The sequence below is a fragment of the Scophthalmus maximus genome, chromosome 6 (genome assembly GCF_022379125.1).
Source record: "Scophthalmus maximus strain ysfricsl-2021 chromosome 6, ASM2237912v1, whole genome shotgun sequence".
NCBI lineage: Eukaryota > Metazoa > Chordata > Actinopteri > Pleuronectiformes > Scophthalmidae > Scophthalmus > Scophthalmus maximus.
In genome coordinates, this window is record NC_061520.1 from 7,128,255 (window position 1) to 7,146,981 (window position 18,727).

An 18,727-nucleotide genomic window follows, 5' to 3' on the forward strand; every position below is an offset into this window, starting at 1 on the left:
CTATATACAGAGCAGAGGATATACATAAACACAAGGAAACGCGCACACAAATATATACATATATATACAGTATGAACAGGATTATACAGGATTATACACAATTGTTCAAATAGGAAATTATACATGGTGGTGATATATGATGCAGGTTATTTGTGCTGCTAATAAAGCAGTTGGAAATTTAAGTTCGCCGATCTAGTTATTGGTAGTTCTTGATTGCAGTGTAAAATTAAAAGTACTGTCAACTCTGTATAAATTACTTTGATACGGAGGAAAACATAAAATTGTGGCGATTCTCGATGAAGTTCTGCAGAGTGCGCAAGCAGTATATATGTGCCTTACCTCTCTCTCACTACCTGCGGTCTGCTTTGTGGTTTAAAAATCCTTTTGATCATAGATAGAAACGTATATTCTATTCATACCATAGTGAAATGAAATATCCTGGATCATAACATCTCCTTTAGTCACAAGTGGCCGAAATAACACATAATGGTTCAATTCGACTGCTGATTATTGTTTCCACCCGGAAGCATTTGAGAGACGCGCAGTACAATGGCAACATGTTCGCCGGGCGGTGATTCTGTTGATGAAACTAATGATCCAGGAGCAGCTCCGTATGGCAACTTCATCAACTATTACACCTTCAACCCTCCGGAGAACCGCCTGAGCCTGATTCCAGCCACACTCCTCCAGGATCTAGGTTACGGCCGCGGACACGGGACCACACTGATGCTGGACGTGGGCTGTAATTCAGGGGTACGAGAGTCTCTGGATTTACAGTTCCGGTCTCTGAACTATGAGAACTACTATCCCAAGCTGGCAAATTACGGTGTAACAGCAGCACGTTTCACACAGCGCACTTTAAAAATATATACAATATCTATACAATTAAATGTAAAATATACGAATTGCAAAAAATATAGAGAATAAGAATAATAATTTAAAGAAGTTACTTGAAAATATTAACAGTAGAAATAGTGCAGTAGTACAATCAGTTACCAGTAGTTCTCCATGTACATTTGATGCCGTTTCATACAGACTTACCTGTGATGCATTTGGTACTCCGCCATAACACGTCATGTCATTTTATATTCCATAATGACATGTGGAATAAGCGACTTGTGAGCATCATTTAAATGTGAATGGTAAAACTTTAAGTGGCAGAGGCCGAGATATCCTGACTTTTACTCCTAACCTTGGGTCCTACATTTCCCACAATGCAACAGACAAGTCTTTCATTAAAGCCTGATGACATCGGTCTGTTTTTTTCCACACTTCCCTCAAAGCTGCAGAAGTCATACAACTTTTTTGTTTTTGTGTAATAGTAATGAGTACAAACAACTTCGTGTCAAATTGGTGGATTGTCCCTTTAAAATAAACATGGCTGTCCTCTTTGTTTCACTCTGTATGACAGGACCTGAGTGTAGCCTTTTATAAGCATGTGGTGGAGGAGCCCGTGTGTGAAGTGGACGTTCATCTCCTGGGCTTCGACCTGGACGAGGCTCTGATCGAGCGGGCTCAGCAGGCCAACCCTCTGCCCGGCAGCATCTCCTTCATCCCTCTGGACATCACTACGGACACCGAGCAGCTGCAGGATTACCTCACCGGACGTGGCTGCTCTCACTTCCACCTGAGTCTGTGCCTGGCCGTCACCATGTGGGTCCACTTAAACCAAGGAGACTCGGGCCTGCTGAAGCTCCTCTCTCGCCTGGCCTCCATCAGCCAGCACCTCCTGCTGGAGGCCCAGCCCTGGAAGTGCTACCGCTCGGCTGCCCGGCGGCTGAGGAAGCTGGGCCGCTCCGACTTTGACAACTTCAAGACGCTGAAGATTCGGGGGGACATGGCAGAACACGCCAGGGAGCATCTGGAGGGACACTGCGGCATGGAGCTCATCCAGAGTTACGGCAGCACCGTATGGGACCGAAAACTGCTGCTGTTCAGGAGGAGATGAGGACGGGAGGGAGAGTCAGGTTTTCATCTGCTGCACAGGAGCTGCAGGGAGATGATCAGGGAAGACAAAGCCACAGAGACAAATGTGGGGAATGGGAGAAAACAGGGTCTCATTATTCAAACATTACTTAGCATCAGTTTATCATAAAAACAACTTCACCGGTTCCAGCTTCAGAAATATGAAGATCTGTATTTATCTTTGTCTTAACAGAGTATTCATGTAATCTCTTGGATTTGACATACGAAATAAACTGAAGACGTCACATTAGGCTGTAGGAACTGGTGATACATTTTTTTGTCTGACCCACCAGCCCAAAACCCAAAGATTTTTTACTTCAGAAATAAAAAATAAAAATGCCATTAATCAGGTTGTCATTCATTAACACAAGCACTTAAATGTAATGTATCTGCCTCAACCCTGATGTATTTTATTAAAAGCTACTCTTCACTTAATGAATGTGCTATCACCCAAAACAAACTTGAGCACCACATTGTAATTTTCATCATTTTAATTACAGAATACTAAAAATAACATTACATAAAATGTCTTTTTAAAAGAAACCATTGAATATTACAAAGGTTGTAAATTTTGTAAAGTTAGGATATAAAATCTTTGAACAGTGGTGCATAATTGAAAAAGAAAAATAATTCTCATAAAATGTATATATTAACTGTTCTACTACATAAAAATGAGATGGACACAAATTGCAGACAGATGAGATGAGCAGACACCGCCATTACCGCAGTGATCTCTCCTTTCGAAGGAAGAAAGACTTGAGATGCACAGCACACCACAATCATCTTAAGTTCTCAAGTTATGTCTATGTTCAAAAAATTTTTAAAAAAATAAGGGGGGGGGGGAGGGCTGGGTGGTTGTTATCATTTACAGCTGAGGAAAACAAACGAGCTCAAGAAACTAAAAAAAGTGACTTGGTGACTGCTCCCAATATTCACACATCGCGATGGGTTAAAAACCCAGACTACACTGGCCTTGGTTCCATAAACACACACCGTTCTCCACAGGTTTAAGCTGTACAAAGAGTAGCATCATTTTGAGAGAAAACTCATACTGAAATCATTCCGCCAAGATGGGGAAACAAGGATCAGTTGTCCTTTCAGTCTGCTAATACAACCGCCGTTCCTAAAACCCTTCTGTACAACTGGTCAGTGAGATTCACCGAAAGCTACAATGGTCACATAATTCAGATCAGGAGGTCAACCTTAAAGAAATGGAATAGACTATACACAATAATGGGGGGGGGGGGGGGGGGGGGGGGTCGTGGAAGTGGGCATGCATGCATAATCCAACAGTGTGCTTGCTTTCTCCCTCTTCTCTGAGTTTGACGTCGCCCTGTGGCGCATCGTCGTGAGCCCTTGTTAAAAAGATGTTTTTAAGTCGTCGGCACAGAATCACTCAGGGAGAATTCACCAATCGAGGACATTCAGCGTCTGTTAGAGCCGTGGACGCCTCTCTACATGTACAGCACACTGGCCGGTCACGTCCACACAGAGGTATTTCATTCGTCTCCTGCCGTTCGAGAGACGCGCTGTGTCACATTTTTGGTAAACAGACACAGATTTTTCAGAGGGGGGGGGGGGGGGGGTCAACAGTTCATTAAGATATTTAAAAAATAAAATGTCCAAGATATGGTTTTAATCAAGAGTAACGCTGAGTGGCAGAATCACTGTTCCTTCTATGCAGTAGTAGTGGTTTCAGTGTGCATGAAGACCAGGTGAACAAATGCAGAAGGGGGGGGGGGGGGGGGTGGAAGGGAAGTAGACAATAACCCAGAGGACATCTCACAAGATGGAGGACGTCTCAGACACGAGGCGTTTGAGAGGAAATGAGGCGAGACACACCAGCAGAGCTACTTGGTTCGGCTGGTCTGTTGCTCAGACAGCTGTAGTTTCTTTTCTTTTCTTTTTTTCACCAGGGATCCAGGAGCTGCTGCTTATCATGTAAGCTAATAATGCTGTTTAGGTTCAGATGAGTTCCCCCTGAGTTAGTGCACACGTCAAGAGTCAGACGGGCCTCGCCCGCTTGTTCGTTAAGAAATCCACAAGAAGGAGCAATAAGGAAAATGATAAAATCAATTCAGCAATCCCGTATCAAGCTTACAGTTAGCTTTGGAGAGAAAGAGCCCGTTGTAGTTTTACAAATCTGTGACTGGGGAAGGGTTGAGTCAATGTTGTTAAGAGTGGAAGGGTGAGAAAAAGTTCAGGCGGAAATACGGCAGCTCCCACAAAGTGACGCAGCCGACTTCAGAGTCCTGCTCATTTCCTGAAAACTCTGAGAAGTATGCGTATTGTTTTGTGTTGTGAATGTCACGTGTGCTGTGTAGTGCCCAACCAGAGACTGCGCTGCGTTTGCTTGAGCATGATCATACTTTATGCTTTAATCTGAACAGCTGACATGATTCTCAAGTGGTCGTTGGTGCAGGTCTGCCCAGCAGGCGTGTGGTCGGGAGGGATGGGGGGTATCTGGTCGGTTGCTGGTGTTTGCAGGTTTGCACTGACTGTGCGTCAGTCAGACAGACAGACAAGTAGGTAGACAGGCAGGTGGGCTGTAACAGGAGTTGGGGGGGCGGATGCTAGATCAAAGGAGCAGTGTCCATCAGGCCTTTGTTTGGGTCCAGGCTGGCAAAGAAGCGGACGTCCCGGTCCTTGTCGGACTGCAGGGCCATCACGGTCTCCTCCAGCTCGTCAGAGTAGGCACAGCCCGGCTCCTTGAAATAAGCTGCAAAACAAGAACAAGACTCCTTTAGTAACAGTAAAAACTTACCAGCAAAAAGCTGTAGCGTAGGTGTGAGAGAAACAGGATCAGAGCAAAGTGCTAAAGCAAGAATATGTAACATTTGACAGATGAGGTAACACACCTCTTAATATGTGTAATAAAACACATTCAGTTCACTATAGTGTTACTGTGCCACAACAGCAGCTTATCATCGCTAATTGAAGCTCTTTGTGTGTTTTGGGGTAGTTCATTGATTTTGTGACTGTTCTCCACTTCTAACTCAAGCTTTTCAGACATCAACTTCTGAAAATGCCAGGAAAATTGGGTCCATTGGGGGCATTTTCCAGAGTCAGACACGTTCACAACAACAGGAACATTTCCAGATCATTCACGCGAGGGGTGGCGCCTGGAAATTTTAGAACGGCAACAGGAAAAGTTCCAGAAAATGTCTGGAGCAACGTTTGCGTTCTCACATACAGTCTCTCCGGAAAAGTTAAGGAAAATGTCTGGATGTCAGTGCATTTCTGAGAGCCGCTATACTATACACCACTTTCAGCATTTAGCATTATCATTAGCAGCTTCCTGTGACCACACAGCCTGCTGTTCTGATCCATATTTCTTCCTTAAAAAGGCATAGGTCAATATTTTGCAAATATGGAAACACCATTTCACTTTTTTTGCCCAGAGTTTAATGAGAAGTACCACTGCCATATCAGTGTTGAGGTATGGACCTAGAGCCAGGAGGTGAGCATCTTAGCTTAGCATAAAGACACGAAGCACAGGGAAACGGCTACCAGCACCTCTACAGCTCATTAATCGAGGTATAACCTAAATTTACATTTTAGATTTACTCATTTGACACAACTATCTTATATATCTTGATTATCTTAAAGTAACTGAACTAAGCTTCAGTGCAGTACGAGACCTTGAAGCAAGTGAACCTAGGATGTACTGTAAAGCAGACAGGTTGTGAGTTTTACAGAGAATCAGTGCATTTCTGAAGATGTAACTATCCCTTTAAAAAAAGGTGACAAAAGTCACTGGGTTCCTTTGCTTTGTACCTTTCTCCATGACACTCTGTCGTAGTGCCTTGGCCACCAGTACGCGGACGTTCGCCACTGGGTCTGATGAGAGGCTGAGGAGGCTGGGCAGGAGGTGCTGACTGAACTGCTCCATGGGCATACAGTCCTCCTCCACTATGGCCTGAAATATAAGGAAACAAAGAAGACAGTCACTCAAACAGGTTGGTGTGACGGCGCTTTGTTCACAGGTGCTACAAACTACGACAGATCGAGAATATCTCATCAGACAGAACGGTTGAGAAACAGGCTCCTGAACAAAAGAGTTTCCCCACAAGGCTATCGGCATATTACATAGCTGGAGTTACCCAACCTGACGACAGATAAGAATGTGACTAACGTCGTAACTGCATGAAGAGAAAGACAGTGTTCTGTCTGCACGAAGTGAGCATGAAGTATTACTCAACATGGAAATGTTCCAAGAAACAAAAATGTGATTCAAACTAGCAAATAATAATTTGTGATTTCATTTCTATTTGCCTAAAGAAATCTTAGAAAACCATCAGACTATAATCAGACAAGCACTCAAACAGCTACATACAGAACTGAAAAAACAGATACAGAGACGATACAGCAGCTGCTGCCCCACCATTTGGTGCAAAGCAATGTGAGATATGAACACAACAGACCTGGCAGATGAAGGCAAACGCCTGCCTCCCGACCCACTTGGGACAGTGGCAGAACCTGACGGTGAGCTCGTTGATGAAGTTCAGGCCCAGATCGTCAGCACCACATGCATACAGCTTCTGGAGGATCTCTACAACCTGAAAATATGGTAGGTGCCGTTAACAATGTACGTTTCTTAGACCTACACTATAAAAAAGAAAAAAAATGTGCATCAAGTCCAGGGTCTCACAGAGTATGAGAAAGCAATATGAGATACCGGCTGCAGAAGCTATAATGAAAACTTTACACTTTCATCTGCATATAAAAGAATAGTTCAACATTTTACAAAATATCCTTTCGACCTTAATGGTGAGATTTATTTGAGAAGATTGATTCATTTCAAATGAAAATATGAAACTTATGTCAGCAGCCTGCTAGCTCAGCTTAGCATAAAGACTGGAAACAAGGGGAATGACTATCTCTTTCCAAAAGGAACAAAACACTGCATTTCATTTATATAAATCCATACAGAAATTAACACATTAAACCAAAACTTTGTGGGTTTATGGTTAGTTTTGTTATAGATTATTTCTTGGAGGGAAGCAGTGGTCTCCTAATACAACACGAGTCAGAATGTGATAATGACCAAGTGTTTCTCATCAAGGAGAGAAAAAGGAGGGATAACTAAAATGTCCAACTATTCGTTAAACAAATGAGAACTTAGCACAAGTGACTGTAACTACTATCCAGTGTCTCTGAAGCCAAGCTAAAATGATCAGGCACAGCCATCTGTCAGGGCATTACTTTGTCTCATAACAACGCATACTGAACATCATCCATCTGTGTGACTCATTTCCCCTTTGTCTCAGATTTTTCCATTGTTTTTGCTGAGCCGACCATCTACAACAAGCTGCTAATGGTTTTTTTCCTTCACCAGATGTTCCCTACATCGGTAGAGGAAGAAAAAATATAAAACGTACCAGTTTGTAGGAGATCCACCTGACCTCTGAGACTTTGTCAGAGCAGAGTGTGAGTGCTATCTGTCTGAGGTAGTCATACACGTCATAGTGGCTGTACAACTCTATGATCAAGATCAGCTGCCTGGAAGGAGACGGGAAAACACAAGGGTTATACAAACCTTCTTTAAAATTGTAGAACATTATAGTAAATTACATTTCAAATGCGTAAATAAACTGTTTCATTTATACGGACAGTAACGCAACGACAGAATCATATCAAACCAACACACAATGTTACAGGAGACGAATTCAGCGCTGACATTCTGTCAATGAGCAGGACGCTCAAAATATACATTTCAAAATTCCTTCCCGACTGGGAGAGGAAAAATGGAGACGTACTCTGCCAGCTCGTATCTGAATCTCCAGTTGCGACTGTTGTCCGTCACCATGAACTCCTGCAGCTGGTACAGATATTCTCTTCTCTTTTCTGCGTGCAGCAGCTGCAACAAGGAGACGCACATGTAGCAGCTTAGTTATCTGCTGCCTTACGTCAATTGTACAGCAACTGATCAAAACTGGTTCAGTCCCTTTAGTCATCATATTCATAACAAGTGTGCTGCAAAGGCCTTATATGGCAAAACAAAGTCTTCTGGCTTAAGAAAACGTAATAATATTACTCTCAGAAAGTATTTTCACATTTGGACCAGCAGTAGAATCTTACCTTGAGGAAGTCGTACAGATGTTTGAGCACGCCGATGCGGACCTCGTCCAGGTCTTTGAGGAAACCGTTGAAGATGGGAACCAGATCAGCCGCCGTCAGCTGGTCTCCGAGGATAACCGCCAGCTCATGGATGGAGAAAGCCAGCGTGCGTCGCACCTTCCACTGAGAGAGGGAGAAACACTAAATTATTATGGCAAATTCTTTTAAATTGCTTTTTTTTTTTAAATAAGCAAAACAAAATCTTATAGGAGCCAATGTTTGTGCTCTGCTGAGTGTTTATTCTAGTTGTATTTATAATTATTGATAAAGTAATAAAATAAATGACTTGAGAAACTGGTCATTCATCTGAACCCCTCAGTCACTGGTAGCAGTCCACTTCGATGTTGTTTGAGCCAACAGTGACATTCGTTTCTGTGATCAGGTGATGAGGAACCGAGTGGCTGAGCGTCATGATTCTGTCACTGCTGCTGTGACGCAATAACTCACTTTGCTAGATTCCATTTCTTCATCACATCCCAGTCCAGTAATGAACTTACACAACCAACTACCAACCATGACTTATTGTTTTCACCTTGTGAGTCACACACAAGCAGATGTGATCCCATCGCAAGATGGATTCTAGTTTTATGGTCTCTAGGGTTTGTGGAATAACATCTGAATATCTAATATTAATCCATGAACATGTACAACTCAACACAGAATTCTTCAGTAAAGCACAAAGCTACTGCTGTTTCTTTTTAATAGTTGGATTTTGATCATTTCAACAGATGAACAGATCAATAAATTACCATTGGGCGGACAACAAGATGATCCAATACTGAAACGCTACATGATTTCATCTTATTATTGTGAAACAGGCTATGACTATACACCTATAATCCTCTAACAGCAAACCCCCTAAATTACTTATCCTTACGTTTAAATATATAGTAAATCATTCTGTAATAATATGGCTTACATTTTTGATGCAGTGGAAACTGTAAGCCCCCATCACACATTTCTCTGCTTACCTGCACGTCAGTAGCGAGGGTTTCATACGTGTCCTTGAGGCAGTGCCAGTTCTGTCGTCCCAAAGTGAGCGCGACCCCGGGCAGGCTGAAGGCACAGTGTTTGGCTATTTCTGTATCCACCGTCTGGGCCCGGGCCGGGTCCGTCATGGAGAGATACTGATCCAACAGCTGCTGGGGGATGACATTCTGCGGAGATAAAAAAGAGTTTGATGACCAAAGAGGAACAGGGAAAAGGTATTTAAATAATACATGTCAGGGCTAATCAATAACAACAGTAAGGAGCAGATCAATATTTACATGACGTGAGAGAGAAATGCTTACTGACCTGGATTTTAGGCTTCTCCTCTGACAATGGACTGTGAGCAAAGTCATCCTTTCCCTCCTCCTCAACTCTCTCGATTAGTTCAGACTCCTGAGGAAAACACACACACCAAACAAGCAAGGTACCGATTAAAGACGTGTACTTTTTGTCATTCTTTCATTTGTTCTCCATAAATACGCAAGACATGAATGAGTACTGGATTTCGAATTGTGTGTCGTGGGATCAGAGGGGATACAAATCTCTTAGCTGGAGAAAAACAGATCAACAAACAAAAAAACAAGAGCTCAGCACTATCCTGCTTGTAGAAACGATCTCTAGAGCTGCTACAAGTCAGAATAAGTATCCTGTGTCAGCAGCATGATCACGTATGATACATGTCTCATTCTGTGGTGGAAATTTCAATGGGAAAAAAAATAAATCCTTCGCTGTAGTTACAAACAGCAGAACTCAGATTAAACCCCTTCCAACAAGTATGATCCCAGCTACTCAGTACATCTGTTCAGAAATATTATAATATAATCTGAATAGTCTCGTACTAGAACAGGTGAGTTACGAGGAGAGTCTTCCTGGTCCTCCTGGGGCTCAGTCTGCGTCTCTTCGTCTCCTTGCTCCTGGACGGGGCTCGAATCGGAATCGGGAAGCGTCTCCATCGTTTGCTCCTCTTCTGTGGGGCTCTCCTCGCTCTCTGACTGAACTTCCACAGATGTGCTCTCCTCAGATGGGCTCTCCTCAGACGGGCCCTCCTCAGACGTGCTCTCCTCAGACGTGCTCTCCTCAGACGTGCTCTCAGGCATCACCTCTAACTGGGGTTCGGTTGGGCTGTCGTCTGTTGGGCTGTCGTCAGCTGGACTGTCGAGCTGGGCGGCCTTCAGAGCTGCCGACAAGACCTGGACTTGAGCTGGAGGTAAATTACAGATGCAAAGTTCAATCCATGTGCCAACGCCGTGCTAAAATAAATACAGTGATAACGTAGTTCTCAGATAGTCCGGCTCTGTACACTCACCTTGCACATCAGGGTCATCCATGTGCGGTTGCAAACAGTCCAAAACCTTCTGGATCTGGTCACTGGTGGATTTGCCATGACTGGACATGGAATTAGGACAATTATCTTCAGGTTCCTCCTCCTCCTCCTCCTCCTCTCTTTCTCTCTTCCTCGCTTCCTCTGATGTTGGACAACTTAGCATCTCCAGTTCCCCGCTGATGTCTGGTAACGGAGACCTCCAGTAGTTGAAAGAATTAAAGTTCTCGTCTGTCTGTTCCTTCTCTTTTGTGTTCTTGGTGTTGTTTGTCGTCATAGGCCTGCCGTTGCTGTTTGAGACGGTGCGGGTGTAACCACCCTGCAACCCCCCGGGAACAGAAGCGTGGTTGTCATCAAAGTTGTGCATGTCCTCGCCGTCAGCTGTTGACACATGCTCTGGAGACGGTGTCGCGCGGCCGTCCTGGTTGGGAGGTGTGTGAGCGATGGTTCTTTCCGTGTGGCAGCCGGTGATGTCGGAGCAGTTCAGGGAGTTTAGGGAGCAGTTGCTGAAATAAGTAACAGAATATGAAGACCTAAGTTAATCCTTATATCTTACACATAATCATATGTACCTTATCTTGTCATAAGCCTCTTTGTAAATGTTGAGCATTAGCTGCATGCCCAAAGCCAAGAGTAAATTTCAAACTCTACAAAGTACCTCTATGGGGGTAACATGGGTTTTTCCCGGTACAATGCATATTTGTCAGCTTCAATGCCTTTTTATTTCCTTGTTACTGCAGATAAACCTTTAAGCCAAAAGACAAAACTGGTCTGCCCTTATTAAGCTCAGCGATTACGAGCATGATTCATCGTGACAATTATGCAATGATGCAGCTGTGCCGACACAAACTGAAACGTGTTTAGTGCCACTGCGTTTTGTTATAATAACTGTCTGAACCAACAAGTGTCCACTAAATAAAATTTCAACACTGTGACCCAAAATAGACAAAAAACAGAACATGCACTCCGTTTTTATGTGAACAGACACAAAGAAACATCTTGTGTCTGTTGTTGCAGCAGTGATGAGGGTCGGGTGGCCTTACCCATCCAATGTACACCTGGGGAGCTCTAGTAAGGCACCGTCCTCTCTGAAGTGAAGGCCTGTGCTGGAGGGGTTGGCAAAGGTGGAGATGAAACGTCCCAGTGACTGAAAGGCAGCCTGGCGCACCTGGAAGTGGAGCAGGAAGGAATCTCTGAGTTTCATTGTTACTACAAAATAGTTTTTTTAGGCCAATCAATCAAATTAGTTAAAATAAAGTTAAATATTAAAATATTATGCAGATGTGGACAATTGAACAATGTGCAGTTCTGTGTGATCAAACATATCCAGACTAAACTGTCCAAATGCTAGAAAATGTTGGCCTGTATGTCATGGAATCACTCACACAAACACATATATATATTGAATAGAGGAAGTATAAATTGAGCTTTAGTCTGCATAGCCTTTAACAACCTGTTACACTTCTGAACCTCACATTCCAACTTTTAGTGATTATGATAATTTGAGTGTTTTTAAGTATGCAAAATTGCCAGTTAAGAGCGGTTTCATATTTCCCATGCTTATCTTAACACTTCATTTTACACATTCATATAAACAACGTTCAAACTTCAAAACCAGAAACGAAAGGGCGCACATAGTGCTGAGGTAAGGAAACTTTCTAGATTCAGCAAAAACTGCTTCATCATAGTACAGAGGAAGTTGCACATAAATGCGCTAGTCATTTTTTTTTGCAAGCTTATGAATTTGGATTTTTTTCCTGCGTTTTTGTGTGCATGTCTTACCCAGCGGGACTGGTCACTGATGAGACTGATGAAAAGGGGGGACAGCTTTGCACGTCGCACCTCCGGAGAGGTGGAATTGGAGACCATCATGAAGCACTCGGCACAGGCTTTCCTGATCCCCCAAAGACTGTCTGAGCACAGATCGAAAAACTTGGCCATCTGCGTTACAAGAAGAAACGAGTGCGTAAATTTAACAATGAGTGATTTTAACTGTGAAGGGCTTGACAGCAAGTAAACATAGGTAACTAGATGCCCTAAATACAATGTGTTCTACATTTTGTATTGACTCAGGAGAAGTTTGAAGAACACTGGTAATCAATGCTTAACTTTAATGTTACACAGGGAAGTAAATGTAAATAAGTGATGAAAATGGAGTCTCAAGTCTCTCACCAGTAGTTTTTCTGTGGCCTCTTGACCCACAATGGAACAAAACTCTCCGAAATTCGCTGCACAGACCTGTGAAATATAAATAGTGCAAACATTTTAAGAACAATGATACAAAACTAAAGCGCCAAATAAATATCCCATAATAACAGGACATTTTTTTGTAATGTCCTGGGGTTCTCTGGATCTTTTTTACTTGCATTATTATGCGTCCGAGTTCAGAAAATCGATTCGTGCATCTGGACTTTGATCAGAAAAGCCAAACTACACAATATTGATTTGCAATTATAGATCACACTGCCTGTAGTTTCAAACTTTAAAAAAATCTTAAATTTTTAATATGATCTCTACATACACAACTTTACTTAACTTTTAATAATAATTTTGTATTTTCTCTACAAAACCACAATAGACCATATGTGATGGCTTCAATCGATGTAAAGTTGTATAGAAAATCCTGTTTGACAACAGATGGCTCACTGAATGAAACAAGGATTTTGTTTTAGTTTGTTTTGTTGTGATTATTGAAACTCTGGTTAACACATTTATACTACATCAATTTTAGATCCTGGGCGTAAGAAGCGAAACAACACATTTATTTGTAGCACTTTGAGATTGCTTTTAGAAATGAAAAGTGCTCTATAAATGAAATTTATTATTATTATTATTATTATTATTATTATTATTATGAAGAGGTAAAGCACTATTCACCACATTTGACCAGCTTTGCAGCTCTTTAAAAAAATTAAACTCTTTCCCAACTGGCACCAGTTACACCAGAGAATTAACATTCCTCAGTAAACAACAGCGTAGTGTGGGCTAAAGAGTTATTGAATTTATCCTCATGGAACACCCGAAACTAAATTAAGCTCTAGCTCACACAAGTTGTGACTATGTGTTGAAAACAGAATATCGTGTAGGTTCATGATCATTAAGTAATTTCAGGGCGTTACAACCATCGTGACCTTCTGGTTGGAGGAGATAATCATGGTTTGGAGGTTGTTACCTTGCGGACTTGGAAGAGTCTGGCATCACTGCACAGGTCACAGAAACGTGGGAGTAGTAGATGCTCCACTGTGTCTTTGCTTAACATGGTGACGACTTTACACATGATCTGTAAGAGGAGACATATGGGGAGCACTTAGTGCAATCACAGCTTCCATTACATAACTAGTCTGCACTGCAGACTGAAAACTAGCTCAACATTTGAAAGCTAAACAATCTGCCACTGCGGGAGCAACAGGGAGCATTTGGGAGGAGAGGAATTGTGTGAGTAATATAGTAGGTGAAGCTGTGTGTTTAATGAGGCTAAACCTCATTTAAATTGAGTGAAGAGAATTGGAGAATAGCAAACACCTAAAAACAACATAAATAAGAGAGCCTTTAAATAATAACCACATTTAATGTGGGCGTTAAAATTAGCTGTTGTTCATACTTTCAAAGTTTAATAACATGTGAACATTTTCTATTTATACAATTAAAAAACAATCTCAGCTGCCATCAGTCATGCTCCACTAACTGGACGATACACACAGGCAAGGACTGATTCCCATAAAGCAATAAAATAAAAAAAATATATAAAAAACACTGTGCCACCCTGGATGCATCAAACTTAAAAACATTAATAACCAGGTCTTCATAGTCTCTGTCTTTAGGTTGGGTCTACCGTGTGGTTCAGTTAAAGTTCACTCAAGCTAATTGCCATGATAATGAAAAACAGACAATTCTAACACAAGTGGATATACTTACAGCAACAGCCTCTATTTTGTAGTCATCGTCACTGCTGGGTTCTGTGAGGTCCAGCAGAACTGGACATACTTTGGTCTCCATGTCAGCTTTAGAGATGAGGCCCTGCTCCAACAGAACGAGCAGTGCCGCCTGGCTTGTCTTCCGCACCTGGAAAGATGGAAGGAAGTTTACAATCAATTAAAAAAATTAAATAAATCTGTTATCTTAAACTTAACTTCTCTAATTTAATTTGAGAAAAAAAAAAATATTTCAGAATGACAAGTGAGACAGTTGGTCATTTTGACACCTACCTGGTTATTTGGATCAGTGAGATACCGGACTACGATTGGTACCAAGTATCTCGAAAAGGCGGCTGGGAAATTGGGCCGACTCTCGTGTAAAAACATGGCAATGTTGGGGACCTGCTCCATCAGTTCAGCTCGCACTGTGGGCTCTGAGAATACACATCACATTATACAATTAAGGAACAAAGATATTAGGCGTGCATTACAGGGCAAAAAAAATCTTATGTACATTCAACCATGTAGAAATTAAATCATGAAAGAATTTAATCATGCATATAAAAAAAAAAGTAAGGTTGTGCCAGATTTATAGGATGAAAAAAGAAAATGCATCTACCTCCATCTTCTGACATTCTGGCAACTGTCTCCATGACACTGATAAAGTCATTTTCATTGTCACTGAACTCCCGTAGCACATCAAGCAGACCACGAGCCACAATCTGCCTAGAAAGCAACAGGAGCTTCAAGTTAGTAAGACTGCCTGCCAATACCTACAAAGTGCAAAGAGCGTAACGCACAGCACTGACAGGGCTGTCAGGTGCATTATACACATGTGCTTCAAAATGACAGGAGGGCTTGAACTCTGCAAAGCTGAGCATGAAAAGCATGAAGACAGGAGCTGAACACGTTTGCGTAGGGACAACAGCAGTATTAAATGTTTGTAGAAGGAACTGTGAGAATAAAATCCACACATTAATAAACAAAATATTAAACATGCACACGATAAAAATATCCATTAAACCCGTCTGCTTTAGTCAACATAATGAAATGTTTTCCACACAATGATTTATTTGTGGCAGCCGGCATTAATATCAATGTTGACTGGCACATACATTTTCTTTATGAAACTGATTGTGTGGAAAAACACTGTGATGCCATGTTGAGATGGACACAATCCATCCGAGGCTTTACTTCAAGTCTTTTGACATTCCTGCAGTACTGAGTTAGCACAGGTATGTGATTAGTAAATACGCAGGAACGCAGACGTCCAGACGACTATGCAAAACATATGCCCAGGTATTACTTTAAGATTGCACAATGTGTCAGTATCACATCTCAATTTATGAAGTATAATCCATGACTGAATACAATTAATTCAATAGTTATGAAGAAAAGAAAGTCAAATAACAACATATTGTTACTGATCCTTGAAACTGTAGCTGATTAAAGGCATAATGTTTGCTACCATTTGTGTTTTCTACGCTTCATTCTGCATTTGTATCAATCACTCACTATCAGCTACAAGCACGTTCAAGTGAATGAGGCAGTGTTGTCTGTTTGTGGGTGTTGCCCGAGCACAGGGCTCCACTTACCTGTTAAAAACATTCTCACTGAAGGCATACTTCTCTAGCCTCCCGAGAGGGGTGAGGTTGTCCTGTCCTGCATCGAGAAAAGCTGTGATGCGGATGCCGTCACACTCTGAACCATAGTCATCAAATCCAACTGTGGGAGGGTGAGAAGAGTAATTTTACAGTCACACAAATTGTCAGAAACTAAACTCTAATGCCTACAAAAACAAAACTAACAAGGAGGACACTGACAGATGAACCACAGTAATTACAGTGTCATGCTGATGCTACTGAATCAGGCTACATGTCAGGAATGAAGACCCTCCAATGGGTGAATAAACCACACGGGCTCAAGTCTAACTGATTATTCATTTGATCGTCCAACCATAAATACACACTGGCTTTGCAGTCGGATCCGAACCCTGTTTCATCACCCTGGCTAAGGCAGACATCAGGGATTGCTCGTCAGTATAACTGCTAATAATAGCATGGTGTGAAACCTTGAAATACTGTTGACAGCTTTAAATTTCACACGGGTGAACGGGGTTGCCCAAACAGATGACAATTGCATATATACCTCCCTGCTGAAGGGAAGGAAAACAAAGTTCTACATACAGTATATGCGAGGCATTAATCATTTTAATCCAGGTATTGTTTGATGTGGGTTATCTAAGTGAATTAAAATAACTGGGATACTCACAGTCATCCAAATCATCATGGCCATCTTCAAAGTATAAAGATAGACCTGAAAGGATAAAGCAATTAGAGGGGTGGGGGTCCATGGTGGCAAACATATCATCAACATACCCTCACTGTGTCTCTGCACCACTCTGTCCTACAAAGTCAGAGCAATTTTGAGTTGGCAGTTTTACAAGCTGCCAATGACAAAGAAAGGAAAAAGTCTCCTTCAAAAACATTGACAATAAATCAATATGGTCACACTGATTAATCACTTGGCAAAAGTGAAACTCGGCGCATTCACACAACATTATTAGATTGGTGATGTGCAGTCGGTAAATCAAAGTATTATTTTTTACTGAAACCCCCATGAAGGAAACATTTTCAAAAACACATTTACTGTCTAAGATGAAGTTTTTTTTTATTACTCCAGTCAATAAGGTGGAATATTCAAGAACACATCCTTAAAACACAGCGAGATAGATGCTGTATCTCACAGAATGGATCAGATTAAATGACTATGGTCCCTAGACATGTTCCTGTACATGGTGTTCAGTTTATTAGGAATACCTATCAGAAATGAATGCAGTCTAATACAAAAATCCTGCAATAAATGTCACTTTCTTGAGGGGAAAGGAAGTCAAACAGTCCATTGACTCAATATTTCCATTAATCCAAAGACTATTAAGACTATAAATACTCATTTTGATTGATCTTTATTTAAATTTGTCATCCCCACAAACTCAGAATGATAGTTTTATTTTACAAACCACTTCATATGTATTCTTCTTATGGTAGTTTTTGCGACACAATAAAATGATATTCCTATTCCTTTCTGCCAATTAGGGCTACGACTCCCCAATTACTTTCGTTAACAACTACTTAAATAATTGATTGCTTTGTTAAAAATGGCCAGAAAATCATGAAGATAAAAGGGATCGCTATCATATTTTAACAATGCACAACGCTTGAAAATATACGTATTCATTGGTTATTAAAATTGCTGCAAATAAAATTCCTAAAAAATAATCTTATCCTATTGGATGAAAATGATATTTCCAGTTTTGCTTCTCATTATGATCCAGTCCACTGAATGAGACAAATGAGAGAGTCTTTTTTTTTAAGGCGTGATTTTTAAACGCCTTGCCACCATAATGAGATATAACATAACGTGCCGAAACAACAATGAAGACTTCTTGTCTTAATTCGAGTAAAGTGCAGCCCAACCCTACATCTTATCCAACAGCGGGGCAGGGTGCTCGAAAGAAAAGCCAAGAAACAGGTCCCCAGGAACAGAAACGTGGTGGGTCGGCCAATGTCTGTGTTTACAGCCGGGCGAGCAAGGGAATGTGCTCCTGATATAAAAACAAGTCCCATCTCGAAAAGGACACAACAAACGTGGTGTTTCGACGGCGGACTGTGTGACGTCGCGAGTGGTGCAACGCGACCAGCGACATGCGGGTCGACGAAGTGCAAAACATCTTCGCCTTTGTCGTGGTACAGGGGAGGATTTGGTCAGATTATGGCTGGAAATGACTTTAGCAAATTGGCTAACGTTAGCTAGGTCACCTCGCTAGCCTTCGCTATGACAACAGTTCGGTAATAAACACGACAGGAGGCGCGCACCGGAGTTTGCGTGCGAACGACACGGGTGGTTCAAACGGGGGCAGGCGTGTGCTGCGGCGTTCGACGTTTGCGCGTCGCTTCCAAGTCGCCAATGTCGATAGCGCGGAGTAGCTTCGGTTAGCTAGCTGGCTAGCGATGCTAAGTGTGCTAACACGGCTCGTCCAACCCTTTCGCTCGACTTGAGGCGGAACACTTCGCCTGGGAGCAGCACAAAGGTGGCGGAGCCGGAGTCGCCCCGTTTTTTTTTAAAACCGTTTGGACTCGGACTAATGCGAACCGCGCTCGTTCTGGGCGCCAGCGTGAAAGTAGAGAAGAAAAAACACAATTCTAAAAAGTGCCATTACCTGCCATCTTGTGTCTTGGCTCGGCTCTGCGGGGCCGCCGTCCCGGTGTGGGGCTGTCACCGCCGCACAGCTGTCACTCAAACAGGCCAGCAAACTACTTCCTGAGAGCACTTCCTGGTGCTGGTGTGTGTGCACCGCCGTGTTATACTTAAAAAAAAAAACAAAACAAAAAAACACCTTAAAACGACTCAGCCGATA

The 18,727-nt window shown here is 42.1% G+C and overlaps 2 protein-coding genes across 4 annotated transcripts; one reads left to right on the forward strand and one right to left on the reverse strand.

The window, feature by feature from the left end:
* Positions 1-534: 534 nt before the first annotated feature.
* LOC118309463 (pre-miRNA 5'-monophosphate methyltransferase) lies at positions 535-2,311 on the forward strand. Its single transcript, XM_035631635.2, has 2 exons — positions 535-753; positions 1,412-2,311. Exons 1-2 carry the CDS (start codon positions 550-552, stop codon positions 1,946-1,948), a joined length of 741 nt encoding a protein of 246 aa, XP_035487528.1. The 5' UTR covers positions 535-549; the 3' UTR covers positions 1,949-2,311.
* Positions 2,118-18,674, reverse strand: ppp4r1l (protein phosphatase 4, regulatory subunit 1-like). Of its 3 annotated transcripts, XM_047332966.1 has the most exons (21): positions 18,530-18,674; positions 16,582-16,626; positions 15,906-16,035; positions 14,930-15,036; positions 14,602-14,744; positions 14,312-14,458; positions 13,569-13,676; positions 12,569-12,634; positions 12,179-12,337; positions 11,440-11,564; positions 10,382-10,902; positions 10,137-10,276; positions 9,915-10,091; positions 9,382-9,468; positions 9,057-9,242; positions 8,047-8,208; positions 7,725-7,825; positions 7,347-7,467; positions 6,390-6,524; positions 5,743-5,884; positions 2,118-4,684 (listed from the first exon to the last, which is right to left on the reverse strand). In XM_047332966.1, exons 1-21 carry the CDS (start codon positions 18,534-18,536, stop codon positions 4,539-4,541), a joined length of 2,955 nt encoding a protein of 984 aa, XP_047188922.1. In that variant the 5' UTR covers positions 18,537-18,674; the 3' UTR covers positions 2,118-4,538. The 3 variants fall into 3 exon arrangements, with proteins under 3 accessions (XP_047188922.1, XP_035487523.2, XP_035487522.2); XM_035631630.2 differs by having other exon boundaries at positions 9,915-10,276; positions 18,530-18,673; XM_035631629.2 differs by lacking the exon at positions 18,530-18,674 and having other exon boundaries at positions 9,915-10,276; positions 16,582-16,690.
* Between the last annotated feature and the right edge of the window lie 53 nt (positions 18,675-18,727).